General features: G+C 44.2%; 2 protein-coding genes across 4 annotated transcripts in view; one reads left to right on the top strand and one right to left on the bottom strand.

The window, feature by feature from the left end:
- Positions 1-24,537, top strand: part of PPP2R1B (protein phosphatase 2 scaffold subunit Abeta) — a 34,424-nt gene extending 9,887 nt beyond the window's left edge. For both annotated transcript variants that reach the window (XM_066244417.1, XM_066244408.1), the window contains exons 6-15: positions 1,817-1,972; positions 2,509-2,623; positions 3,280-3,350; positions 3,691-3,825; positions 4,616-4,789; positions 10,727-10,787; positions 17,928-18,082; positions 19,259-19,401; positions 21,482-21,573; positions 21,980-24,537. In XM_066244417.1, coding sequence (XP_066100514.1) covers positions 1,817-1,972; positions 2,509-2,623; positions 3,280-3,350; positions 3,691-3,825; positions 4,616-4,789; positions 10,727-10,787; positions 17,928-18,082; positions 19,259-19,401; positions 21,482-21,573; positions 21,980-21,996 — 1,119 coding nt within the window. In that variant the 3' untranslated portion in view covers positions 21,997-24,537. The remainder of the gene's footprint in view (positions 1-1,816; positions 1,973-2,508; positions 2,624-3,279; positions 3,351-3,690; positions 3,826-4,615; positions 4,790-10,726; positions 10,788-17,927; positions 18,083-19,258; positions 19,402-21,481; positions 21,574-21,979) is intronic.
- SIK2 (salt inducible kinase 2) overlaps positions 12,128-27,830 on the bottom strand; it is a 144,558-nt gene continuing 128,855 nt past the window's right edge. The window contains exon 15 of one of the 2 annotated variants that reach the window (XM_066244378.1): positions 12,128-12,182. In XM_066244378.1, the coding sequence (XP_066100475.1) occupies positions 12,143-12,182 (40 nt within the window). In that variant the 3' untranslated portion in view covers positions 12,128-12,142. Of the gene's footprint in view, positions 12,183-14,890; positions 15,946-27,830 lie in introns of those variants that run through there. The other variant, XM_066244395.1, reaches the window with a different exon arrangement.

The raw sequence follows: 27,830 nt of genomic DNA, 5'->3' as shown, positions 1-27,830 counted from the left end.
TGGCTGCAGGAGGGGAAGAGAGAGAGAGAGAGAGAGAAAGGAGAAGGGGGAGGGTGGAGAAGCAGATGGGCACTTCTCCTGTGTGCCCTGACTGGGAATCAAACCTGGGACTTCCACATGCTGGGCCGATGCTCTGCCACTGAGCCAACTGGTGAGAAGCATCAGTTCTTCTTTGTGGCACCTCAGTTGTTCACCAATTGCTTTCTTATATGTGCCTTTTACAGCAGAGCGATTGACCCCTTGCTCAAGCCAGCAACCTTGGGCTTCAAGCAGCTATTATGGGGTCATGTCTGTGATCCCATGCTTAAGCCAGCAACCGCGTGCTCAAGCCAGCGACCTAGGGGTTTTGAACCTGGGTCCTCCACGTCTTAGTCTGACGCTATATCTACTCCGCCACTGTCTAGTCAGGCCTTGCTGTGTTTTTCTAGGCTTGGCTACCTCAAAGTTATTTTATCCTTGATCTTCCACATTTAAATCTAGCCTTTTTGAAAATACTGTTTTGTTTTTCTGTGTATTTCTTTCCAAGTCATTATCTTGTGCCTAAATTCCTGTTCCTGCCACTGCAGACTGAATTCAGGCTCCCGCTGTCTGAAAGTGGAGTGTCCCGTGAAATATTTGTCAGCTGAAATGGTATAAAACGAAGACAGTTACCGTAGTGGGGGGGGGGGGGAGAGGGAGACACACCTTGCCAACAGGTGCACAAAATTAACACAGCTGCTCACAGACATAGTTCAGAGCTGTGGCATCATGATGCTGAGATGGAGTGTATCCCTGGGAAGGAGCTTGGTGGGGCCCCTCTGCTGGAGGTGGGCTCTCTCTGTCATGGTTTGTGCAAAACAAATGCTGAATGCTATTTTCACTTTTCACCATTTTTTTAAGCAAAAGTCCTTTTCAGATATCTTTCAGGTAGGGAAAACATGTATTAATTAAGGTCTTTTGTAAAAGCAAAGTGGTGTAAATTAACTTCTGAAAACTGGGGGTACCTGTAATTTGAAAATTGAGTTTCCCAATTATTCCCTTACCCTTATTCTCTTTCTCTGTCTTGATCTGGTATAAAGTTTTATAAACATAGTTTTTATTTTTATCTCTCAACTTCTCTTTATAGTGAGACTTTAAAGACATCATTAAAATGTTCTCTGTTTTTCACCTTACATTTTCATTTCATTTTCCTTAATAAAAACTCTGCACTAGCCAATGTAATTGTTTTGCTGTTCACTCATAGAGTAAGTTTCTTCCTTACGCTGACATGCCATTCCAGGCAAAGAGAACGGCTATTTTAAGATCTAGAGCCATGAAGCTGCTTGTAATGTGGTTGGTTTGTTTTTATTTATTTTTTTGCAGAGAAAGGGACAGAGAGAGACAGACAGACAGGAAGGGAAAGAGATAAGCGTCAATTCTTTGTTGTAGCACCTTAGTTGTTCATTGATTGCTTTCTCATATGTGCCTTTATGGGGAGCTGGGGCCTACAGCCAAGCCAGTGACCTCTTGCTTAAGCTAGCGACCTTGGGCTCAAGCCAGCAACTTTTGGGCTCAAGCCAGAGACCATGGGGTCATGTTTATGATCCCACGCTCAAGCCAGTGACTCTGCGCTCAACCTGGTGAGCCCACGCTCAAGCCAGATGAGCCCGTGCTCAAGCTGGAGACCTCAGGGTTTTGAGCCTGCGTCCTGTGTGTCCCAGGCTCACGCTCTATCCACTCTGCCACTACCTGGTCTGGCTTTTTTTTTTTTCTTAATGATACCCACAGCACCACCCCACACCCTGCCCCTGTGGCTGTCAGTGAATATTGTCTAATAAATTAATTTTTGTTCCTTTAGGACTCAGTGCGCCTCCTAGCTGTGGAAGCTTGTGTCAGTATTGCCCAGGTACTGCCTTGGGATGACCTTGAGGTTTTGGTGGTGCCTACACTTCGACAAGCAGCGGAAGATAAATCTTGGAGAGTTCGCTATATGGTAGCTGACAAATTTTCAGAGGTAAAATTATTGCACTGACTTTTTTAAGTACTAAAAAAAAAATTAAGAAATCCACATATTTGCCTGACCAGGCGGTGGCGCAGTGGATAGAGCGTCGGACTGGGATGCAGAGGACCCAGGTTCGAGACCCCAAGGTCGCCAGCTTGAGTGTGAGCTCATCTGGTTTGAGCAAGGCTCACCAGCTTGGACCCAAGGCCACTGGCTTGAGCAAGGGGTTACTCGGTCTGCTGAAGGCTCACGGTCAAGGCACATAGGAGAAAGCAATCAATGAACAACTAAGGTGTCGCAACGAAAAACTAATGATTGATGCTTCTCATCTCTCTACGTTCCTGTCTGTCTGTCCCTGTCTCTCCCTCTTTCTGTCTCTGTAAAAAAAAAAATCACATATTTGCTGTTGTACCAAGAGTTTCTAAATTAATTCTTATGAACAGAAGTGTTTATGGCAAAAATGTATACCTGAAAGTTGCACTAGTTTGTTTTGTTCATGTTAATTATTTTGTTAGTGAGCATTACAACCTGCATATTTTCTATTACAGCTCCAGAAAGCGGTGGGTCCTAAAATCACCTTAAATGACCTCATCCCCGCTTTTCGGAACCTACTTAAAGACTGTGAAGCTGAAGTTCGAGCAGCTGCTGCCCACAAAATAAAAGGTTAAGCACTTTAATTTATGTTGCATGCTGCATACTTTAGGTAGCAGTTTTTACCTCATGACAATAGGTCGTTTATTTTGGTGCTTTTTTTGGAGGTTAAAAAATTTTTTTTAATTTATTGATTGATTTGAGAGAGATTTGCTCTTCCACTTATTCACTCGTTCGTTGGTTGATTGCTGTATGTGTCCTGCCTGGGAATTGAACCTCCAACCCTAGTGTATCAGAGCAACTGGAACCAACTGAGCTATTTTGCCAGGGCTGGCGCAGTTTTTTTTTTCTTTTCAGTTTTTTAATGTCAGTGAATTTTGTGTGTTTTATCTAGATTTTGTTTTCAAATAAATAGAGATGATTTCATTCTGTAGACCTGTTACATTATCATATGAAGCTACTTCCATTATATTTAAAACCAAACAGCCATTTTACTTTGTTTCTGGGAAAAAAACCCTTTTCAGGTTGGATTAATATGACACACAATGGTATATAGGTTGACGAAAAAGTGCATTTAGAATAGGAGCCATTTTTTCTTCTTGGAGATTATTTGCTTAAACGTGTGATTTGATTGAACTTGAAACTTGCTATAACTGGGCAAAACTCTTCATTTGACTCCTTGTAAATGGCTCTATGTAAGTATTACTTTTTCTATTTATCTCCTTTAGAACTTTGTGAGAACTTGCCCATTGAAGGTAGAGAGACCATAATTATGAATCAAGTTCTGCCCTATATAAAGGTAAAGCTAACTTCAGTGTACTTTTAGTTTTACTCTGCCCTGTATGAAGGCAAACCTTACCTCAGTTTTTTTGTTTGTTTTACCTTAAAGCTCTTTGAGTTTAAAGGTGAACAGAGGGTGAGTGGGATAGACATGTTAATGAGTGGCATTGTTCTTTATCACTCATTAGTGCATTATTGTGAGGTGCTCTTTGGTTTATGTTATGACAGATGATCTAAGGACACATTATCAGCTGACCAATAATGAAATAATGCTATTTTTTTAGATTTCTTGGGAAATGGTATAGATGTTTCTGTTGTCTTGAAAAAAAGAAAGGCTTTTAATTTTTATTTTATTTTAGGAATTAGTATCTGATACAAATCAACATGTCAAATCAGCTCTAGCTTCTGTAATTATGGGATTGTCTGCCATTTTGGGCAAAGAGAATACCATTGAACATCTTCTACCTCTATTTTTAGCTCAGTTAAAGGATGAGGTGAGTCTGGCTATAAATTCTGTTGCTTGATAGTGATTTGGTTTGGTTTTGGTTTTGGTTTTCACTAAAATAGAACCAAAAACTGGGATGATGGGATTATAAAAAGTAACTTATTTAAAACCAGTGACAATCCTTGTGTTTGAGTATGGGTTGCAAGTTCCTCAGAAAATTGGCACAAGGAGCCATTGATATAGACTCAAGAATGTCTATTCTCTTTGCCTCATCCTGTCAATGGGAGGGGCACTGGTTTCTTCTCTTTGAACTTAATGTATCTTTGTTTAAAATATTTCTTTCATTTAAATTTAAATATAATATCAACACTATACTGATAGCTAACATTTATTAAATAAAATTATATGCCAGGCACAACTGGTAAATGCTTTGGCATGTATTGTTACATGTATCCTCCCAGCAATCTTATGAGGTAGATTTTCTTGTACCCATTGTACAGATGAGGCAGCTGAGGCACAGAAAGCTAACATGACTCAGCCAAGGGCTTTCCTTAGCTCTGAGATTTGAATGCCCGTAATTTGGTTGCAGAGCCTGTGCCCTTTACCATCCCACAGACTTTTTATTGAGCAAGAATAGTCACCTTTATATGCTTTGAATTATTTGTGTAATCAGTATTAAGTATCTTCCAGGAGTATACTTCTTTTTTTTTTTTTTAACCTGAATCAGTACTTACTTATTTTAAACTTTAGGTAGTAGTTTTTACCTCATAACAACAGGAAAATATTGGGCAGAGAAATTGTTTTTTATATGTGTTCTTCTGGGGCTTGTGTATTTACAGTGTCCTGAAGTTCGTTTGAATATCATCTCCAATTTGGATTGTGTAAATGAAGTGATTGGAATCTGTCAGCTCTCTCAGTCTCTTCTTCCTGCCATAGTGGAGCTGGCTGAAGATGCCAAGTGGAGGGTCCGGCTGGCCATCATTGAGTATATGCCACTGCTGGCGGGCCAGCTGGTGAGTGTGGGCTCCATGCAGTGAAGGGGAGCATCAGACAGTGGAGCCATTTACCATGGCAAGTAGGAGGCCCCAATAATTTGTATGATTATGTTCATTTAGGCGCATCTAACTATGGTAGGTCCTTGTTGTTTGAAGGATGGCTTTTATTTTTATGAGTGTATAACTTTTTTTTTTTTAAGTGAGAGGAAGGGATATAGACTCCTGCGTGTGTTCTAACCGAGATCTACCCGTCAACCACCGTCTGGGGCTGATGCTAGAATCAACTGAGCTATCCTCAGTGCCTGAGGTTGATGCTCAGACCAGCCAAGCCACTGGCTGTGGGAGGGGAAGAGAAAGAGAAGAGAAAGAGGGAGGGGAGAAGAACAGATAGTGGCTTTTCATGTGTGCCCTGATGGGGGGATTGGACCTGGACATTTGCATGCTGGGCCACTCCTCTATCCACTGAGCCAGCCAGCCAGGGCCATGAATGCATTACTTTTAACAATAAGGAATTACAGAAACACATTTCAGCTCACCATCTAAAAGCCAAGGCACAGAAGATACAATGTTTCTTGGTATGTAACATAGATTTCATTATTTTATTTCTCTGTGACTTAAGGAATATTTAACTGAAAGGAAAAGGGAGGGAGTATAGTTTCAAGATATCTCAGCTTTCATTTTTGCTCAGAGCAGCTTTCCTGTTTGTATATATGCAGAGCAAAATGTGGTTACTATTTCTGCATTCTGGTTGAAGAGAGTTGAGGAATCAGACTAGAAAAGGAGCATTGAAATTTTTAATGCTAGTTTTTTGGCCAAAGTCCATATTTTCTAATTGTTTGTTACTTTTTGAGTTTCATAATTTTTTTTACGTTTAAGTATTACCATGTTAGTTAAAATTTTAGTGCTGGGTTTTATAGTTACATCCTTTCCTTCCTTTTTCTGTAGGTGCTCTGGACCTATGTGAGAGCTATCCTTACCCTGTTGGTAGCACTTACTACAATGTATTGTGACTGTTTGTTAAAAATGAGTTGGGGAGGCCTGACCTGTGGTGGGGGAGTGGGTAAAGCCTCAACCTGGAATGCTGAGGTCGCCGATTGGAAACCTTGGGCTTGCTGGTTCAAGGCACATATGGGAGTTAATGCTTCTTGCTCCTCACAACTTTTCTTTCTCGCTCTCTCTCTGTTCTCTAAAATGAATAAAGTTGTTGTTTTTTTTGTTTTTGTTTTTTTTTTTACAGAGACAGAGAGAGAGTCAGAGTGAGGGATAGACAGACAGGAACGGAGAAATGAGAAGCTTCAATCATTAGTTTTTTGTTGTGCATTGCGACACCTTGGTTGTTCATTGATTGCTTTCTCATATGTGCCTTGACCATGGGCCTTCAGCAGACTGAGTAACTCCTTGCTTGAGCCAGCGACCTTGGGTCCAAGCTGGTGAATTTTTTTGCTCAAATCAGATGAGCTCATGCTCAAGCTGGCAACTTGGGGTCTTGAACCTGGGTCTTCCGCATCCCAGTCCGACGCTCTATCCACTGCGCTACCGCCTGGTCAGGCAATAAAATATATATATATATTTTATTGTATTTTTCTGAAGCTGGAAATGGGGAGAGACAGTCAGACAGACTCCCGCATGCGCCCGACCGGGATCCACCAGGCACGCCCACCAGGGGGCGACGCTCTGCCCATCAGGGGGCGACGCTCTGCCCCTCCGGGGCGTCGTTCTGTTGCAACCAGAGCCACTCTAGCGCCTGGGGCAGAGGCCAAGGAGCCATCCCCAGCGCCCGGGCCATCTTTGCTCCAATGGAGCCTCTCTGCCGGGGGGGGGGGGGGGGGGGGGGGGGGGGGGAGACAGAGAGGAAGGAGAGGGGGAGGGATGGAGAAGCAGATGGGCGCTTCTCCTGTGTACCCTGGCCGGGAATCGAACCTAGGACTTCCGCACGCCAGGCCGATGCTCTCCCACTGAGCCAACCGGCCAGGGCTAAAATATTTTTTTAAAAAAAGAAAGTGTTTTAAAAAAAGTTGGGAAGATAGACAAGTGACCTCTTGTAGGGTAGGGTCTATGTTCAGTGTTATATTTCTAGTGCCTACTATAGGGCCTGGCATTAATCATAAAGCACTTAACATTTGTTGAGTGTTGGATAAATAAATACCTGAATATTTTTTGAGAGAACTCACAATGTCAGATTACAGCTAACATTGCTGCAGTGTGTTCCCCTCTCTCTGCCACTTGCATTTCTTTCAGATGATAGCATACGGGATCTATTTTTTATTTCCTTGAACCACTGAATTTGTATTGCTAATTTTGTTATATTTAGTTTATGAAATGCATCCTATGTTTGTGGCATCATATGTTTTATAAAATTTGAAGTGTCCCACTTTTAGAAACATGTCAAAAATATCAGGATAGCCTGACCAGGTGGTGGCGCAGTGGATAGAGCGTCGGACTGGGATGCAGAGGACCCAGGTTCGAGACCCTGAGGTTGCCAGCTTGAGCACGGGCTCATTGGGTTTGAGCAAAGCTCACCAGCTTGGACCCAAGGTCACTGGCTCGAGCAAGGGGTTACTGGTCTGCTGAAGGCCCACTGTCAAGGCACATATGAGAAAGCAATCAATGAACAACTAAGGTGTCGCAACGAAAAACTGATGATTGATGCTTCTCATCTCTCTCCGTTCCTGTCTGTCTGTCCCTATCTATTTCTCTCTCTGACTCTCTGTCTGTAAAAGAAAAAAAAAAATCAGGATAGCCTGACCAGGTGGTAGCACAGTGGATAGAGCGTCGGACTAGGATGCAGAGGACCCAAGTTTGAAACCCTGAGGTTGCTGGCTTGATCACGGGCTCACCAGCTTGAGCTTGGGGTTGCTGGCTAGAGTATGGGATCATAGACATGACCCCATGGTTGCTGACTGGAGCCCAAAGGTTGCTGCCTTTAAGCCCAAGGTCACTGGCTTGAGGCTAGGGTTGGGTCGCTGGCTTGAGCAAGGGGTCACTCAGTCTGCTGTAGACCCCCACTTCAAGGTACATATGAGAAGTAATCAATGAATAACTAAGGAGCCACAACGAAAAATTGATGCTGCTCATCTCTCTGTCTATCCCTATCTATCCCTCTCTGACTCTTTGTCTCTTTCAAAAAAGAAAATAGGATATAACTAAAGGGTCTGGCGAAGTCATCTTGTCACATTTTTCTTCTGTCATTCCCATTGCTGATGGTTACCTGTGCTTCACTGGTGACACTCCCAGATCACCTCTCCAGAATGGAACGCAGCAGTGGCTAACTGGGTGGCTAAAGGCTGAAATAGCTGTCCAGAGGGAGGGTGAAGTTTACTTTTTAAACCTCTGTTCCTTTTAGATCTGGGAGGTCAGCAAAGGTCGTTAACTCCATGGGGGAGTGTGGAAGAAAGGAGGTGGTGACCGACTGACTCACACCTGTCAGGCATGGTGACGTGTTGGTCCAAACGTTTTGTTAATACAACTTCAATTTCTTACTATTATATATATATATTTTTTTTCTATAAAGATTTTTATGACAGGTAGTCAATATATAAAATTCTTTCAAGACTTTATGTATGACCTGGCTTATGGACCATGCTGAATAATGTAAAGGTAAACCATAAAAATCAGGAAATAAAAGTTAATTTAGATTCAAGAAAAATTTATAACCTGAAATGGAAAAGAAGCCTTTGAGAGCTGACACGGCACTAAATATATGCTAAAATCTGTCAATGGTATATTATTATAAAGCCATTTTATGTTATTAAATTACTGTTTTCAGAGTGCTGAAACTTTATATTACATCTCTATTTAAAATTGTAATTACTGTTCAGGAATTTCTTGGGTCCAAAGAAACATGTAGACCCCAAAATGGAGGCACCAGGAAAGCATATGTCACAGCTTTCTCTCACATGGTACAGACTTCCTACAGTGACAGGTCTTATAGCTCCAGGAGCTTGTCCCCACCTTGTCTTGGAGTGATCACTTGCTGACAGGAAGAGCAAAACTGGGAGAGCCAGGATGGTTCCACCTGTGACTGCTGGGGTCTCAGCACCTGCACTGCTATGCCTGCTTTATTCCCTCTCTGCTTCCTCCCATTGTCTCAGAAATACTCTAGTTAATTGGGAATTTCTCTATTTCTTTTTTTTTTCTCCCCCCCCAAGTGAGAAGAGAAGGGGGGCGGAGGCAGGCAGACAGACTCCTGCATGCACCCGACCGGGATCCACCCAGCATACACCCCAGGGGGTGATTCTTGGTCCCTCGGGTGTTACTCCGCTGCAACCAGAGCCATTCTAGCACCTGAGGCAGAGGCCATGGAGCCATCCTCAGCGCCCGGGCCAACTTTGCTCCAGTGGAGCCTTGGCTGCAGGAGGGGAAGAGAGAGACAGAGAGGAAGGAGAGGGGGAGGGGTGGAGAAACAGATGGGCGCTTCTCCTGTGTGCCCTGGCTGGAATTTGAACACGTTACTTCCATAGGCCGGGCCAATGCTCTACAGCTGAGCCAACCAGCTAGGGCTTTGAATATCTCTATTTCTTGATACAGTTTTTTATCATTTATTACCATATTATTCAAAAAGGGGAAAATTTTAGAACTATTAATATTTTTGACAGGTTGGTGGTCACATAATAGACACAGGGATGTAAAGTACAGCACAGAGAATATACTCAAAAATATTGTGATAACTATGTGAGGTACCAGCTGGGTACTGAAAATATCAGGGGGAGCACTAGATTTTCTAATCACTATGCACACCTAAAACTAATACCAAATAATATTCAATGTAAACTAATTGAAAAGACAATTTTTGGCCCTGGCTGGTTGGCTCAGCAGTAGAGCGTCAGCCCAGTGTGTGGAAGTCCTGGGTTCGATTCCCAGTCAGGGCACACAGGGGTAGGGACCATCTTCTCTACCCCCCATCTCTCTCTCTCTCTCTCTCTCCCTCTCTCATACCTGTGGCTCCAGTGGTTCAAGCAAAGTTAGCCCTGGGTGCTGATGTTGGCCCCATGGCCTTGCTTCAGGTGCTAAAATAGCTCGATTTCCCAGGAAAGGTACAGCGGTCCCAGATGGGCGAGCATCACCTGGTAGGGGGCTTTCCAGGTGGATCCTGGTTGGGGCACATGTGTGATTCTGTCTCTGCCTCCCTGCCTCTCACTTAATTAAAAAAAGAAAAAAGTACAATTCTTTTACCTTGTGACAGAGACAAAGAGAGGGACAGATAGGGACAAGCAGACAGGAAGGGAGAGAGATGAGAAGTATCAATTCTTCATTGTGACACCTTAGTTGTTCATTAACTGCTTCTCATATGTGCCTTGACTGGGGGACTACAGCAGAGAGAGTGACCCCTTGCTCAAGCCAGTGACCTTGGGCTTCAAGCCAGGATCTTTGGGCTCAAGCCAGTGACCATGGGGACATATCTGATCCCACGTTCAAGCCAGCGACTCCGCACTCAATCTGGTGAGCCGGCACTCAAGCCAGATGAACCTGTGCTCAAGATAGCGACCTCAGGGTTTTGAACCTGGGTCCTCCGCATCCCAGTCTGATGCTCTATCCACTGTGCCACCTCCTGGTCAGGTGACAATTTTTTTAATGAAATAAAAATTTTCACAGGTATTTTCCTGGGTAATTCAGTTTTACAAATAATCTAGATGTTGCTTGGCAGACAATCTATACGGCACTCTTTCTACTCATCTGTAGTATTGTATGTGGCTCCTGGACACCCAATTCTCTCCCCCTTAGCAGGGCCTGGGCCATCTCATTTAGACTTTCTTTGTTTCTGATTTCTGTGCAATAAAATAGACTTACAGTTAGTAAATGAAATCCCATGATACTCCTTTTCTGTCTGGTTCCTGAATTCAGCTTGTTTGGAAACAAGTGTTTTGTAGCTTTCAGGTCACTTTTGTTAATATAAAGAGACCATCTTGATTTCTAAACTTTGGGGATGTGTAGTAATAGAATCTTCTGTATTCCTAGGGTGTGGAATTCTTTGATGAAAAGCTCAATTCCTTATGTATGGCCTGGCTTGTGGACCATGGTAAGTAAAAAAGTTAAGACCAGGTTAATATAGAATGCTTGTGTTTTGCATATATCCCGTTTTGTTTATTTGTTTCTCTTTAGAGAAAAATTCTAATCTGAGCAGATATTTTGCCTACTTAGTGGAGAGAGAAAGACTTTGATTATACTCCAGTTAGCTTCCTCTGAACATGTTTTACATGTCTATTTTCTACCAGATTTTTCTATCTTAATTTTCTCCATAAACAATCTCTTTGCCCTGTTTCTTACTCATTCTGTTACATTATTTTCAGACTCTTTTTTTTTTTTTACAGAGACAGAGAGAGAGAGAGAGAGAGAGAGGGGATTGATAGGGACAGACAGACAGGAACGGAGAGAGATGAGAAGCATCAATCATCAGTTTTTCGTTGTGACACCTTAGTTGTTCATTGATTGCTTTCTCATATGTGCCTTGACAGTGGGTCTTCAGCAGACCGAGTAACCCATTGCTTGAGCCAGCGACTTTGAGTCCAAGCTGGTGAGCTTTTTTGCTCAAACCAGGTGATCCCGCGCTCAAGCGGGTGACCTCGGGATCTTGAACCTGCGACCTCTGCATCCCAGTCCGACGCTCTATCCACTGCGCCACCGCCTGGTCAGGCCAGACTGTCTCTTTTATACATACACTCACTTCTTTCTTATCTCAGGGTCTTCTGCTTGACCATGCCATCTCGGTTGGACAGGATTGGAATCAGATGAAAGGCTACGGGGAAGAAATGGCTGCTTGGCTTCTTTGAGTGACATGGAGAAGGAGATACACCGTGACACATTGAAGGAGTCTAGGAGTGGGCGGTGTCAGTTTGACATAAGACAGAGAGGGCCCAGATTTCTGGTGTTGGTGAAAGGCAAGGTTACTGCCTTTGCCCTTGGCTGCTGCCATCACAGTAGCTGTAGCCTCAGGTCAGGATCAGGTGGAAAAGCGTTTAGAAAATAGGTTTTCAGTACTTTAACTTCTCTTTGCATTAATAATATATTTCACAGAATCCTTTTCTTCACATGTCACAAACTGTTGCAAATGAGAACTGGTACTACTGCTTATCAAAATATACAAGACTATTGATATTATAAATTAAACTATTTTATATGTTAATTTGTTAGCAGGTGACTTTTTGACAAGGTCTTGGGTCCATGTGTCTCTTGTCTGCCAGGAAGTGGTGGGTGGGAAGGGTGCCCGCCCTACCAGTGAGGTCTGTGCCAGGCCCTGCCTGGTGCAGACCTGCAGCTTCAGTGTGCTCTGAGACCTGTTAGCTGGGGCCATGGGCTCATGACAGAATGCCCTGTGAGCTTCAGGTTCACATTGTGGTGGGTACGGAGGCATTCTGTTTCAGTTCCATAGCATCTTCAGTACTGAGTGTATTTGTTCTTCTGCGGCTGCTTATGCCTGGATATTTGGAAGGAGTGGAAACATTTATGTTTCTTGAACATGTAGGTAGTTTTGTTAAGGGCATATCTGGATCATATGGGAGATCATATGGTTAGGAGTGTGAAGAGGCCCTGATCGGTCGGCTCAGCGGCAGATTGTTGGCCTGGATTGTGGATGTCCTGGGTTTGATTCCTAGTTAGGGTACACAGAAGCAACCATCTGCTTCTCCACCTCTCCCTCTTCTTTCCTTCTCTCTCTGCTCTCCTCCCACAGCCATGGCTTGAATGGTTAGAACAAATTGGCCCCTGGCACTGAAGATGGCTCCATGTCCTCTGCCTCAGGCACCAAGATAGCTTGGTTGCCAAGCAACAGAGCAGCAGCCCCAAATGGGTAGAGCAAAGGCTAAAATTACTTTTTAGAAAAAAGGTTTGTTATTTCTGATACATATTTAACATTCGTGTGATGACATGTCCCAGAAGATTCTATGCTTGCTTGTTTATTTATTTATTTATTTATTGGGCGGGGAGGCAGAGAGACAGACTCCCACATGTACCCTGACTGGGATCCACAGGGATCCACCTGGCAAGTCCTCTGGGGGTTAAGGCTCTGCCCATCTGGGGCCATTGCTCTGTTGCTCAGCAACAGAGCCATTTTTATTTTAGCTCCTGAGGTAGAGGCCATGGAACCATTCTCAGTGCCTGAGGCCAACTTCTGGGGCCAATGGAGCCCTAGCTGTGGGAGGGGGAGGGGTGGACAAGCTGATGGTAGTTTCTCCTGTGTGCCCTGACCAGGAATTAAACCTTGGACGTCCACACACTGGGCCAATGCTCTACCACGGAGCCAACCAGCCAGGGCCTCTATGCTTATTTGAAAGCTGGCCTTCTAGATTATTTTAATGAACTTTCAAAGTCCTAGTGTACCACAAAGAATTCAATTCCCGACAGCCTTTCTGTGTAGGATTGCTCTGTGTATGTTAATTATTCTTTTGGTTTTTTTTTTCTTCAGATTTTTTTTTTCTTCCCATTTGGGAGCAGGAGAGATGCTTGTTTTTTTTTGTTTTTTTTTTCTTCTTTTTTAAGTGAGAAGCCAATGCTCTAGCTAACTGGGGCCATGCTCGCAACCAAGCTATTTTTAGTGCCTGAAGTGGAGGCTCCACAGAGCCATCCTCAGTGCCCAAGGCAAGTGCACTCGAACCAGTCACCAGTCGAGTCATGGCTGTAGGTGGGGAAGAGAGAGAGAAGGGGGGGGGAGAGAGAGGGAGAGGGAGAGGGATGGAGAAGCAGGTGGTCACTTCTCCTGTGTGCTCTGACCGGGAATCGAACCTGGGATACTCAGACACCGGGCCAATACTCTACCATTGAGCCAACCGGCCAGGGCCTGGTTTTTGTTTTTTATACCAATATACTAAAATGGGTATTACAAGCATTCTTTGAATCAATGAAATGTCAGCTCTGAAATTGTTTTATACTTAATCACATGGGATTTCTATTATTTTGTTTTTACATTTTAGATTACTGCTTCATAAATCCAGAGAAGTATAAGGCAGGAAGTATCACTCACCTCTCTGTTCTTGTGGTTGAGTGGACAGTACTGAGGGAGGAATTTAGAAGAATTTATTTTTTAGAGGAGCAAGGAAAAAATATACAGTGTATAGAGTATGTTAGACATTTATTTTTTTTATTTAAGTTTCAAATTTTTTTTGACAGAGACAGAGTCAGAGAGAGGGACAGATAGGGACAGACAGGAAGGGAGAGAGATGAGAAGCATCAATTCTTTGTTGCGTCATCTTCATTGTTCATTGATTGCTTTCTCATATGTGCCTTGATGAGGCAGGGGAGGGTGTGCTATAGCAGAGGGAATGATCCCTTGCTCAAGCCAGCGACCTTTGGGCTCAAGTCCGCGACCATGGGGTCATGTCTATGATCCCATGGTCAAGCCTGTGACCCCATGCTCAAGCTGGTGAGGCCATGCTCAAGCCAGATATAAGCCCGTACTCAAGCCAGAAATCTTGGGGCTTTGAACCTGGGTCCTCCGCGTCCTAGTCTGATGCTCTGTCCACTGCGCCATCACCTGGTCAGGCTAGAGTATGTTAGACATTTAAAAGAACCTTACAAGTCAGACCTTGAGGAAGGGAGAGATAAAACAAGAAAGAAGACAAGAAGAACTGTTTGTATTCTTTGGCAACAACACTGAGAGGTGCTAAGAACAAAGCCGTATCTCCCCATGTATAAGATGCACAATTTTTCGAAAAATTTGGGTTGTAAAAACTGGGTGTGTCATATACAGTGGTTATGGCATTTCAAATGCCACAGATGGAACCAAGGATGAGGCAATATATGAAGGCAGTGATTCATCAACAGACACAGATGGGGACAAGATGAATGGGAATTTTTTTTTTTTTTTTGGTGGCAGAGACAGAGAAGGGGACAGACAGGAAGGGAGAGAGATGAGAAACATCAATTCTTTGTTGCGGTTCCTTAGTTGTTCATTGATTGATTTCTCATATGTGCCTTGATGGGGAGGGGGGCTACAGCGGACCGAGTGACTCCTTGCTTGAGCCAGTGACCTTGGGCTCAAGCTGGTGAGCCTTGCTCAAACCAGATGAGCCCGCACTCAAGCTGGTGACCTCAGGGTCTCGAACGTGGGTCCTCCACATCCCAGTCCGACACTCTATCCACTGCGCCACTGCCTGGTCAGACTGAATGGGAATTTTGACAGTGATGAGGAGTTGTATGAATTTTATGATGAATAAAACTTGGGTTCAATAACTTTATGTAATACATTTTTTTTTCAAATTTCAGGCCCCAAAATTAAGGTGCGTCTCTTACATGAGAGTGTCTTTTTTTTTTTTTTTTCTGTATTTTTCTGAAGCCGGAAACGAGGAGAGATAGACTCCCGCATGCGCCCAACCGGGATCCACCCGGCACGCCCACCAGGGGGCGACGCTCTGCCCCTCCCAGGTGTCGCTCTGTTGCGACCAGAGCCACTCTAGCGCCTGGGGCAGAGGCCAAGGAGCCATCCCCAGTGCCCGGGCCATCTTTGCTCCAGTGGAGCCTCGGCTGCGGGAGGGGAAGAGAGAGACAGAGAGGAAGGAGAGGGGGAGGGGTGGAGAAGCAGATGGGCGCTTCTCCTGAGTGCCCTGGCCGGGAATCGAACCCGGGACTTCTGCACGCCAGGCCGACGCTCTACCACTGAGCCAACTGGCCAGGGCCGAGAGTGTCTTATACATGGGGAAATATGGTAGTGGACATCTGGCCAAGTAGACTTGAGTGCAGTTTAAGGTATGGGTAAAGGCCAAGTATGTGTACTCTGTCTCTGGTTTCTGTGATGGTGAGATCCCTTCCTATAGTAATGACATTAGGATGAGAAAAATCTCAAGGAAACTGAGAAACAGAATTGGAGAAGAAGACACCTATACTGTAGTTTGCTCCCCCTTAGGGGAGGCAGCATGGAGGGTGTTGTGTCAATGATGAAGACTGTGGATGTGAATGTATTATGGATAAAAGAGTTGATTGAGCTTACTCCTGAGAACATGGGTCTAAATGTTACTGATGGGTTGATTCTCCAACAGACTTTGGTCAGGGTCTTATTGATGATATAAACATGGTTTCTTGGCTCTCCAGCCTTGCTTGTTTTCATTAATGGCATTACCTAAAAGGCTTTATAAACTGGGAAGAGTTGAACAGTTCCTGTCTGGAAGCTTTATATAAATTGTCCAGGACGGGCTGTTGTTCAGGTAGCTGTTCTTGCCCATTCTATCACCTAGGAGGGTTTGGCCTACCTGGAGGGAAAAGAAGACAGAATCAGTACACACACCCCTAGATTTGTTATCCAAGCTCTACCTTTGGGTAGTACTAGACTGTGAAGTGCAGCGGCCCCACCTGTCTGTGCTCAGTGCTGTATGGAGCAGGCAGTTGTTGAGAAGGTAGTAGCTTGGGCCTTTCCCATCTAATTTATGATACCTTCGATACATGATCTTGTCGGGAACTAGTAAATGTTAAAGTAGTTACATTTATTCACAGAAGACATTTGACATGTCTCAACATAAACATTCTTAAGGGGAAAAGGCAAGATGGTCTGAAGCTTTTATTTGCTGTTGTGGCAGTGATCGTGGTGGCCTCTGAACTACCTCCTTGCTGTCTTTCACCGTAGGCCGTTCTTGTCACTGCCAGACTAATCTTGCTAAAATACCACACTGGTCATCATCTGACAACTTCGCTTCAAAACCCCATCTTTTTTTTTTACACAACATCTAAATGTAGCTTTTCAAGATGTTCTGATTTGTGTCTACTCTAAGGGTCTAACCTCACATTTTCCCAGATTTCAGTTCTTTCCTTTGTCCCTGGGTCAATTTTTTGCATTACTTTAGTTGCTCATTTATTGCTTCTCATATACACCTTGACCGGGAAGCTCCAGCCAAGCCAGTGACCCCTTTGTTTAGGCCAGTGATCTTGGTTTTTAAGCCATCGACTTTTGGGCTCAAGCCAGTGACCATGGGGTCATGTCAGTGATCCCACAGTCAGCTCAAACTGGCAACCCTGTGCTCAAGCTGGCAACCTTGGGGTTTTGAACCTGGGACCTCAGTGTTCCAGGTCGATGCTCTGTCCATTGTGCCACCACCAGTTGGGCTCCTGGGTCAATTTTTTTATCTTTTCCAGGAGTTACCGTCCTCTTCTCTGTACTTACACAGAGCCTCTCTAATCTTTGAGGCCCAGTGCAAGGTCTCTCCCAAAGCTTTTTTATTTTTTTATTTTATTTTTTGTGTGACAGAGACAGAGAGAGACAGAGAGAGGGACAGATAGGGACATACAGATAGGAAGGGAGAGAGATGAGAAGCATCAATTCTTTGTTGCGGTACCTTCGTTGTTCATTGATTGCTTTCTCATATGTGCCTTGACCAGGGGGGTTTCAGCAGACTGAGTGACCCTTGCTCAAGCCAGCGGCCTTGGGCTCAAGCAGGTGAGCCTTGCTCAAACCAGATGAGCTCGTGCTCAAGTTGGTGACCTTGAGGTTTCGAACCTGGGTCCTCTGCATCCCAGTCCAGCGCTCTATCCACTGCACCACTGCCTGGTCAGGCTCCCAAAGCTTTTTTAGATCTTCCTGTTCTTTCATCTCTAAACTCCTACAGCCCTCAAAATCCTTACTATACACTTTCATACTTTATTATAATCAGTCATATACCATGTGATTTCTTATAAGTACATTTGCTTTCCTTTCTTTGAGGGTATGATCTTGAGGTGGAATATGTTACAGATTCTTTCTGTAATACACAGCACATAGCAGGCACTCATATTTGTTAATTAATTAGCAATGCCTATAACGAGCTCCTTACCTCCTTTTTCTTTGGACATATTACACATTTTAAAACTAATAAGACCAGGCCTGACCTGTGGTGGCGCAGTGGATAAAGCATTGACTTGGAAATGCTGAGGTCACCAGTTCAAAACCCTGGGCTTGCCTGGTCAAGGCACATATGGGAGTTGATGCTTCCAGCTCCTCCCCCCTTCTCTCTCTCTCTCTCTGACTCTCCTCTCTCTCTCTCTTCTCTAAAATGAATAAATAAAAAAATAAAAAAATAAAAAAACTAATAAGACCAAGTCCATGTATTATGAGTTGTAGCCAAACACATTTGCCATGGCAGTACGGCTAAATTCTGGTGTGTGTACAGAATTTTGTGCTTGGTCCACCGTTGATGATAATGTAAGTAAAGTAAGTGATGCTCATAATGTGAGCAGCATGACAAAGTGTTATTCACTCTTGCAGTCTATGCCGTTCGTGAAGCTGCCATCAACAACCTCATGAAACTAGTGCAGAAGTTTGGTACAGAGTGGGCCCAAAATGCCATAATTCCCAAAGTGTTAGTTATGGCAAATGATCCTAATTATTTGCATAGAATGACTACTTTATTCTGCGTTAATGTAAGTATTACACAGCTGTTATTGCCAAACTCAGGCGTTGAAGCAGTTCATCAGGACTGTGTTTCTGAATTCTGAAATACTGTCTTCTATTTGGAATATGTTTCTAATATTGATTAATTTGGATAGTTAAGAAATGAGAGCAAATGTCAGTTTTTCAACTCATTAAAATCTATAGTAGTAAAGTCAGTTATGAATTCTGGCCTAATTCTGGGCCTTTTTTCTTTCCTTTTTTTTTTTTAATTTTTCTGAGGTTGGAAATGGGGAGGCAGTCAGATAGACTCCCGCATGCGCCCGACCGGGATCCACTTGGCATGCCCACCAGGGGGCAATGCTCTGCCCATCCGGGGTGGCGCTCTGCCGCAATCAGAGTCATTCTAGCACCTGAGGCAGAGGCCACAGAGCCATCCTCAGCGCCCAGGCAAACTTTGTTCCAATGGAGCCTTGGCTGCGGGAGGGGAAGAGAGAGACACAGAGGAAGGATAGAGGGAGGGGTGGAGAAGCAGATGGGCGCTTCTCCTGTGTGCCCTGGCCGGGAATCGAACCCGGGACTCCTGCACGCCAGGCCAATGCTCTACCACTGAGCCAACTGGCCAGGGCCTTTTTTTCTTTTTTTAATTTTTAAAATTTTGTTTTCTTTTAGTGAGAGGAGGGGAGGCAGAGACAGATAACTGCATACGCCCTGACCGGGATCCACCAGGCAAGCCCACTAGGGGGCGATGCTCTGCCCATTTGGGGCCCTTGCTCCATTGCAACTGGAGCCACTTTTTTAGCGCCTGAGGAGGAGGCCATGGAGCCATCCTCAACACCTGGGGCCAAATCGCTCAATCAAGCCTTGGTTGCAGGATGGAAAGAGAGGAGAGAGAGAGAGAGGGAGAGAGAGAGAGAAGCTGGGGGGTGGAGAAACAGATGGGTGCTTCTACTGTGTGCCCTGACTGGGAGTCGAACCCAGGACATCCACACGCCTGGCCGACGCTCTACCATTGCACCAACCAGCCAGGGCCTGTTTTGTATTTTGGGTTTTTTTTAATGCTATTTTATATCCCTCATTTAGTGTTCAAAATAGAAACATTTTCCTGTTGGTAGTTACTTTCGTATTAAGTATTAATTTGTCTTTAGATTTTGGCATATATTAAAAATAAAAATATTTTACATATGCTATTTTATTTCTTTTTCTAGGCACTGTCTGTGGCCTGTGGTCAGGAAATAACCACTAAGCAGATGTTGCCAATTGTATTGAAAATGGCTGGAGACCAAGTGGCGAATGTCCGTTTCAATGTGGCCAAATCTCTACAGAAAATTGGACCAATTCTAGATACTGAGTAAGATTTTAATATTATTCTTTTTATTTTTAATTTAATTTTATTTTTTTGACAGAGACAGTGAGTCAGAAAGAGGGACAGGTAGGGACAGCAGACAGGAAGGGAAAGAGATGAGAAGCATCAATTTTTCGTTGCGGCTCCTTAATCTCCTTAATTAATTGTTCATTGATTGCTTTCTCATATGTGCCTTGACCAGGTCGCTACAGCAGAGCAAGTGATCCCTTGCTCAAGCCAGTGACCTTGGGCTCAAGCTGGTGAGCCCATGCTCAAGCCAGTGACCCGTGCTCAAGCTGGTGACCTCAGGGTTTCAAACCTGGGTCTTCATGTCTCAGTCCGATGCTCTATCTACTGCACAGCTGCCTGGTCAGGCATATTATTCATTTTTTTTGTTTTGTTTTGTTTTTACAGAGACAGAGGGATAAACAGGGACAGACAGACAGGAACAGAGAGATAAGAAGCATCAGTTATTAGTTTTTCGTTGCGCATTGCAACACCTTAATTGTCCGTTGATTGCTTTCTCATACATGCTTTGACCGCGGGCCTTCAGCAGACCCAGTAACCCCTTGCTCGAGCCAGTGACCTTGGGCTCAAGCTGGTGAGCTTTTGCTCAAACCAGACAAGCCCTCGCTCAAGCTGGCGACCTTGGGGTCTTGAACCTGGGTCTTCCGCATCCCAGTCCGACGCTCTATCCAATGCGCCACCGCCCAGTAAGGCGTTATTCATATTTTAAAAGCAGGTTAAAATTGCCTACTTGAGCACAGGCTCACTAGCTTGAGCACGGGGTTGCTGGCTTTAGTGTGGGATCATAGACATGACCCCATGGTCACTAGCTTGAGCCCAGATGTTGCTGGCTTTAGGCCCAAGATTGCTGGCTTGAGCAAGGGGTCACTCCCTCTGCTATAGCCCTCTGGTCAAGGCACGTACTGTATGAGAAAGCAATCAGTGAACAACTAACGTGCCGTAATGAAGAATTGATGCTTCTCATCTCTCTCCCTTCCTGTCTGTCTGTCCCTATCTGTCCCTGTCTTTGACTCTCACTGTCTCTGTCACCCAAAAAAAAAAAAAAAAAAAAAAGTAGGTTAAAGTTTTTACCTCCTAGTGGGGAATGATAGCTAAAAGTAGATTGAGTGATTTTTACAGAGACAGAGAGAGTCAGAGAGAGAGATAGACAACAGGGACAGACAGACAGGAACGGAGAGATGAGAAGCATCAATCATTAGTTTTTTGTTGTGCATTGCGAAACCTTAGTTTATTGATTGCCTTCTCACATGTACCTTGACCATGGGCCTTCAGCAGACTGAGTGACCCCTTGCTTGAGCCAGCGACCTTGAGTCCAAGCTGGTGAGCTTTTGCTCAAACCAGATGAGCCCGCGCTGAAGTTGGCGACCTCGGGGTCTCGAACCTGGGTCCTCAGCATCCCAGTCCAACGCTCTATCCACTGCGCCCCCGCCTGGTCAGGCTGTACTCTGACTTTTTTTTTTTTTTTTGTATTTTTTCTGAAGCTGGAAACGGGGAGAGACAGTCAGACAGACTCCCACATGCGCCCGACCGGGATCCACCTGGCTTGCCCACCAGGGGACAATGCTCCGCCCCTCCAGGGCGTAGCTCTGTTGCGACCAGAGCCACTCTAGCGCCTGGAGCAGAGGCCAAGGAGCCATCCCCAGCGCCCAGGCCATCCCTGCTCCAATGGAGCCTTGGCTGTGGGAGGGGAAGAGAGAGACAGAGAGGAAGGAGAGGGGGAGGGGTGGAGAAGCAGATGGGCGCTTCTCCTGTGTGCCCTGGCCGGGAATTGAACCCAGGACTTCTGCACGCCAGGCCGACGCTCTACTACTGAGCCAACTGGCCAGGGCCTGTACTCTGACTTTTATATTTAAATTCATAAATGTGTAAGATCACTGTCTGAAACTATTTCTACTGAGAAAGAAGTGTAGATATTTAGTACTTGTTAAACCTATAGGTGTTTTAAAATATTTTTTTTTATTTTAAACTTTTAAAATAACCTTAGAGCATATATATATACTATAAAGCATTTTTCTGATCCAGAAGACTGCCTTTCACAGATAATACTGTTGAATTTCAGTGCTTTGCAGGAGGAAGTTAAGCCAGTACTGCAGAAGTTAGGCCAAGATGAAGACATGGATGTCAAATACTTTGCCCAGGAAGCCATAAGTGGTATGTCCTTCTGTTCTCTGCCTTGCAGCGTTTGCTTTGGTTGAAGGGTGTGAGTGACACTCCGGGCATGGGGCACGAGGCACGGTGGGGGCAGGTGCTGCTGAGCATGTGGGGGGCGGGGCGGGGCGGGGCTCCTGGAACGCTGCGCAGGCCCCAGGCCCACCGGGGAGCAGGCTGCTCTCAGTTCCACGTCTGGGGCTGGCCAGGAATGTGATTCTTACTGGTAAGAATAGTTCTTTTGTTTGGATTTTACTCAGTTTTTCAAGTTTAACTTTTGATTAATCTAACAGAGTAAAGAAACTGAGTTTATGTCTCATGCTTTTGTGTCACTGTTGTGCTCACTAGTCACACGGGTAGGTCATGAACTTTCTGTACCACTAACTTGATTTTGTTTGGAATTTTCCAGTGCTTGCGTTGGCATGAGGAGGAAAAGGAGGGAAAAGACTTTGCTAAATTCTTATCACAGATTTCTAGTCATGTGCTCTTAAACTGGGTGGAGAATAAATGGAAAACCTTCAAGATCTCATTCAAGCAAATGGCAACAACTTACAAGAAATCAAATTTCAGTGACTTGATTCTTTCTAAAGATGAAATGGGAGTGTTTGTCTTCCTTGTTGGGATACTTATAAACTGTTCTTTTTGTTTGTGATCAGTTCCTGACACTTGATACAGTCATTTCTTGATTGTCTCCTAGTGATTTCTCTGGCACCATCTGGGCTTCTGCCTCCTGTCTCATCAGGCCCTGGCCAAGCTCGGATGGGTTGGGAACCAGACTGGAGCCGTGGAGTGATTCTCGTGCTGCTTATGCATATCTGTGTGTCTCCCTCACACCCAAGTTAAATGTACAAGGTTTAGAATAACTTATTTTATAAACCCTCTACTTGGGAGACACATCGAGATTTAACTGTAGTGAAAGCCACATTTTCCTGGATAATGATGGTTTGCATCAGTATCTTACATGAAAGGGGAATATGGAAGCTCAGAGTTCATGTGTTGCTTGTTTTGGTTTTTATTTGCTTGATTTTGACTGTAATCATGTCACTCAGAAACCTGAAGTGCTGGTGTATCTTGCTGCTAATGTGTGATGTTAAAACCTAACCGAATTTCCACAGCTTAGGCCACTGTGACTGCATTCAGAAATACTTCTCTCTCTCTCACTCCCTGCTGGGAAACTTACATTTTAGTGCCTTCTAATAAGCAGTAGCTCTGCTGTGTCATTGTACGACTGCAGTTTTGTATTTCCGAGTAAAGGAACCGCTAGTACAGTACTGGTAGGATTTTGTGCTCTTAACGTCCTGCTTCCAGCTGTTAATATCTGGTCCTCACAATGTTGTGTAGTAGTGGCTTTCCAAATTGAAGCTTCATTACTACTGTTTTGGTATGGGAGATACTGGAATCTTATAATTTGAAATCTTTGTTTTTCTGCTTTTAAAACCTCATTAATTCCTCTTGGAGCTCACGATAATGACTTAAGCTGAAGGAAACGTTTTCCTAACCAGTTACTAGTGTGTAAGGAAGCCTGTTGGATGTGAACTACTCAAACAGTTTTCAAGCTCTCTTTAAAAAGCACTCTTTTACCAGTTGATATGCCAACTACTAATCACTCTTTTCAGTTACATCAAAATACCTTTCATGAGGATTTTCATGAGGCCACATTGTTTTGTTTTGGGTTATTTTTGATGTATTCAAAATTTAGTCTTTATCCCTGAAATATATACATTTGTATTTCTTGGAGAATTTAAATATTTTTCTATTTAAATTTATTTACATTGTCATCAACTTAAACTTGCCTTGTCCCTAATGAATTTTAATGAATGAGGTTTTATTGTAGCTTATTTTTCTCAGTGCATTTTGCTATGTAATTTACTTGTTTCCATTTTGGTTTTAGAATTGTTTCTTTTATTCACAACCACTTTTAAACCCAGTGAACCCTGTTTTTTTTTTGAAGTCCCAAAGATGCCTATAAAACTTTGTACATTAAACCATTATGTAAAGCCAAGTTTGAGCAAATTACACTGCTCACAAAAATTAGGGGATATTTCTAAATGAATATGAAGCGATAAAAAGCATTTGATTTTTTTTTTATTAAACAAGAACATCAGAAAAGCAAACAAGTCAAAGAAAGGTGTTTGATTATGTAAATGAGATGCAAAACCAACTTTTATTTCGTTGGTGAAAATGCACTATGCAAAAGGCTGAAAGTGCTGGAGTATCTGAACATTCCCTGATACCCTAATTTTTGCGAGCAGTATACTTTCAAGTTTGTCTTACCATAGAAAAACGAAACGTTTTAAATCAGAAATTGCCTGCCCTTGAAATTGTCTAATTACCTTATAGTAACTTTCTCTGTTCTTACTTTTTGGGCTAAAAATGAAATATTTTGCTAAGCAAAAATGTTTTATACATTCTCATTTTTATATCTTAAACTCTAATGCTGTAAACATTTTAATTTTAGTTTCTTGGTTCTTTTTATTTTTAATTACCTGTAGGTTATGTTCCTCATATTTCAGAGACTTGTCTTGATTCTTGAAATTTGAGATTTGTATAACCATTGCTTTACTCTTTAGCTGGAAATACTCTGGTTGGAAATGCCCTTGGTTTGGGGATGGACTTTTAAATGCCCTTGTGTACCCCTTGGGAGTCTTGTGCGTTGACCTCCTGCCTAGGACTGTGGCAAAGGGGACCCTTTGCTCTTTCGGACATGGGCCAGGGAGCCCAGCAGAACCCTGCCTTTTTGGGTGACTTCTTAGGAGCTTCATTGCTTCTTTCTGACTTAAACAATAGGGATCCCTTGGGTTTAATCCTTGGCATTTTCTGCATGGGTTATCTTGATTTAACTAGAAGGTGAGTTCCAGGAGCTCTGTAAGGGCAGGGTTTTAGTCTTGTTTTGTATTCTGTATCACCAGCACCTAGGTCAGTGACTGGTGTACATAGTGTGTGCTCAATAAAAACGTGTTCCTTGAATCTGTGAAACCTGTCTTTTGGTGTGCTGCATTTGTGGAACAAGTCATCAAAGGTACCAGACTACATCTTATTCTCCAGTTGACAAAATGAAAGAATCTTTTTACTGCTTTTAAGAAGTAAGCTTTATGTGACCCATTTCCCGTGCCCTATCTTAGGTAGCAGTTCTGTTTGGATTTGTACAGTGGGTTTGTACAATTGCCTCCAACATAGATTGCTGTAATTTTTTCATCTGTATCAGTTGTTTGGTTGACTAGGAAAAGGAAGCAGAGATAAACATTCAAACCTATGTCAATAAAAATGTCTCATCAATAATGGAATTTACCTTAGTGTTTCTTTCTACGATTTGTGTGCGGTTTACTCCTTAGATTTGAGAGATGAAATTTATTCCTCTGTGTTGCCAAGAGGGTATGAACCTGAAGATGCATCCAGCTTTATAAGAATAAGCAGGTTAACCTGTGGGTTCTAATGAGGCCTTGTTGGAATAGTAGTCAGTCCTCAGCTCATAGAAGTCCCACAGTGTGATCACTGGGGATGCATGGCCCTGGGGGGATGGTGTGGTGGTGGTGGGGAGTCTTTGCTGGACAACTTGTGATGCAAACTAGACAGCAGCCTAACCTATGAGCTGTATTATTCAAGCACTCAAGGTGATGCGTAGACCTCTGGGGAAAGGAAAGTGCCACTCCTGACGCAGTGGTTCAGCTGTGGCTATGCTCCCTTATTCCAGTCTTGCTTATTTATCGCGGTGCTGTCACTGGGCTGACAGTCTCTGCCATCCCCATAGGCGGCAGGTCACAGTAGCCAAAATAAGTTGGGTGCTTGTCCTGCCCTTTTGCCTTTTACTTAAATTCCTCTGACACTGTTTTTTCCTTTTCCACTGTTACCATGACACCTGCTTCCCCGCTGCTTGGATGCAACACTGTGGAAGGAGAAGGAACTGTTCCCTGTTCCCTGGTTTAACAAATGCAGTGATTGCCTTTGGTTCTCCTGTTTCTGTTTCCGTCCACTTCCTTGCTCCTCTTTCCTGTCCACACACATTTCTAAGCTTTTCTTTGTATGTATGCAGAATAGTCCCTCTGATCCCCCGACGAGCCTGCTGTGTCCAGGAAATGACATAATGTTCAGTTCAGATGGTCATCTGGAGGATGAAGCGAGTTTACTCATTGGGTAGAAAGCTAAGCTATTTCTTTCTCTGGAGTTGTTCTTTGAGTAGGATACTCAGTCCTGAAGGGAGCAGGGCCTTTTGTGTCTGGTTGAGGCTCCGTAGGATGAAGCGAGTTTACTCATTGGGTAGAAAGCTAAGTTATTTCTTTCTCTGGAGTTGTTCTTTGAATAGGATACTCAGTCCTGAAGGGAGCAGGGCCTTTTGTGTCTGGTTGAGGCTTCGTAGGTTCAGTGACTAAGATGTAGGGGAGCATGCAGGCTGGGTGGGATGGTGCTTCTGTGGCTCGTGTGAATAAGCGGCTTCAGTAAGGTCCTGGGCACCTGCTTTCTCTGCACAGGGTCCATGTGCTTGCAGGTTCTTGTGCTTCCCCCACCCAGTGCTGGCAGAGTGAAGGTGTCCTGGCTAGGAGGCACAGGCTGTGGTTGGGGACAGTTACAGGGCTGCTGTCTCTTGTGGCCCAAAGGCTGAGGAAGCTGGATTTCCCTGGGAAGGACAGTGAAGAGCCCAGTGCCCCTGGGGCTGACAAGGAGCACTCCTGAGACCCAGAGGGCCTGGTGAGGACACTGGGAAATTAAGTGCCACAGTGCCCTGAGTCGGAGTCCTCCCCTCTCGTGTACTTGGTGTGAGCAGAGAGCAGCCGCCTGGAGCTGCAGGGGCTGTAGAGCAGCAGCACCTTTAACCTTGTCCCTGAGGAGAGTCATGTTTTTAGGGCCAATAGAGTATACAGGGTGAGCAAAAGTAGGTTTATAATTGTTCGTATGGAAAATAATACAATTAACAAATAATACAAGAACCCTGTTTCTTATACTCACAGCTGTAAATCTGCTTTTGCCTCATTCTGTATTTTTATTTTTATTATGTTTTAAAAGATTTTATTTATTTTGGGGGGTGATGAGAAGTAGTTGCTCTACCCCAGCTGTTCACTGATTGCTTGTATGTGCCTTGACTGGGCAAGCCAGGTTTTGAACTGTCAACCTCAGCGTTCCTGGTTGGTGCTCTATCCACTGCACCACCACAGGCCAGGCATCACCCTGTATTTTTAAAGCTCGTTGCCATTTCTTGTCCTTTGTTCTGGGAATGCTTTCTGAGGGAGGGACTGGACTTTCCTGAGCTGTGTCACTCCTGCAGCTTGAGTTGTCTCCCCTTCTGCAGTCAGAGCCAGCAAGACCCCCGCCAAGGCCAGAGGGGTGGTTTGGTAGAGTTGTTGGGACGGGCAGTTCCCATGTACCTCAGAGAAGAGAGACAGTTCTTACTGCTACAGTTCCTCAGGTGGTCATTTCCGTTCAAGGAAGAACTATCCAGTCAGATTACTGTGCAGTTATCTGAATGTTTTTGATTTTTTAGTTTTTTTTAGAGAGACAGAGAGATGAGAAGCATCAACTTGTAATTGCAGCATCTTAGTAGTTCATTGTTTTCTCATATGTGCCTCGACTGGGGGGCTTCAGCCAAGCCAGTGACCCCTTGCTCAAGCCATCGAGTTTGGGCTCGAGCCAGGGGCCACGGGATCATGTGTATGATCCTATGCTCAAGCCAGCGACCCTGCACTCAAGCTGGATGAATCTGTGCTTGAGTTGGCAACCTCCATGTTTCAAACCTGGGTCCTCAGAGTCCCAGGTTGACACTCTATCCCCTGTGCCACCACCAGTCAGACTTTTTTGAATGTTTTACCACCCCTGTCTGCTAGCACTCTGGAGGAGGTGTGCAGAAATTCCTGTTCAGCAGTCAGAGTTGGTGCTGGCCACCACCCTGGGGCTGTTCGTTAGGAGAGCTGTTTAACTTACCAACAGTCGGAACAGCAGCACAGGGGCTCGCTGCCTTTTCTGAATCAGGCTGCATTTCGTTTACTTGGAAGATAATTGGCATTCTCACATCCACTCCAGTGGATTTGCTTAGTGAAGATTTTAATGTTTGTCTTCCAAATCTCCATGGCTTTTCCTTCATTTTATGTAACCTGAAGCTATAACTTTTTCCTATTGTTGAGGCTTTGAACTGCCATTTTTCATCTTAGAATGTTCCCTTTCCTGCAGTGCTGCATACTTGTCCTGGGGCTCAGCATGCTGGCGTGTCTGTGTTGGGCAGTCTGGGCTGTTGCTGCATTGTGACCCTGCCATCGGGGTGGGTAGGGGGCGGG

Source organism: Saccopteryx bilineata, chromosome 1 (genome assembly GCF_036850765.1).
Source record: "Saccopteryx bilineata isolate mSacBil1 chromosome 1, mSacBil1_pri_phased_curated, whole genome shotgun sequence".
NCBI lineage: Eukaryota > Metazoa > Chordata > Mammalia > Chiroptera > Emballonuridae > Saccopteryx > Saccopteryx bilineata.
Note: the sequence above shows the minus strand (reverse complement) of the source record. Positions and strands in the feature narration are given on the sequence as shown.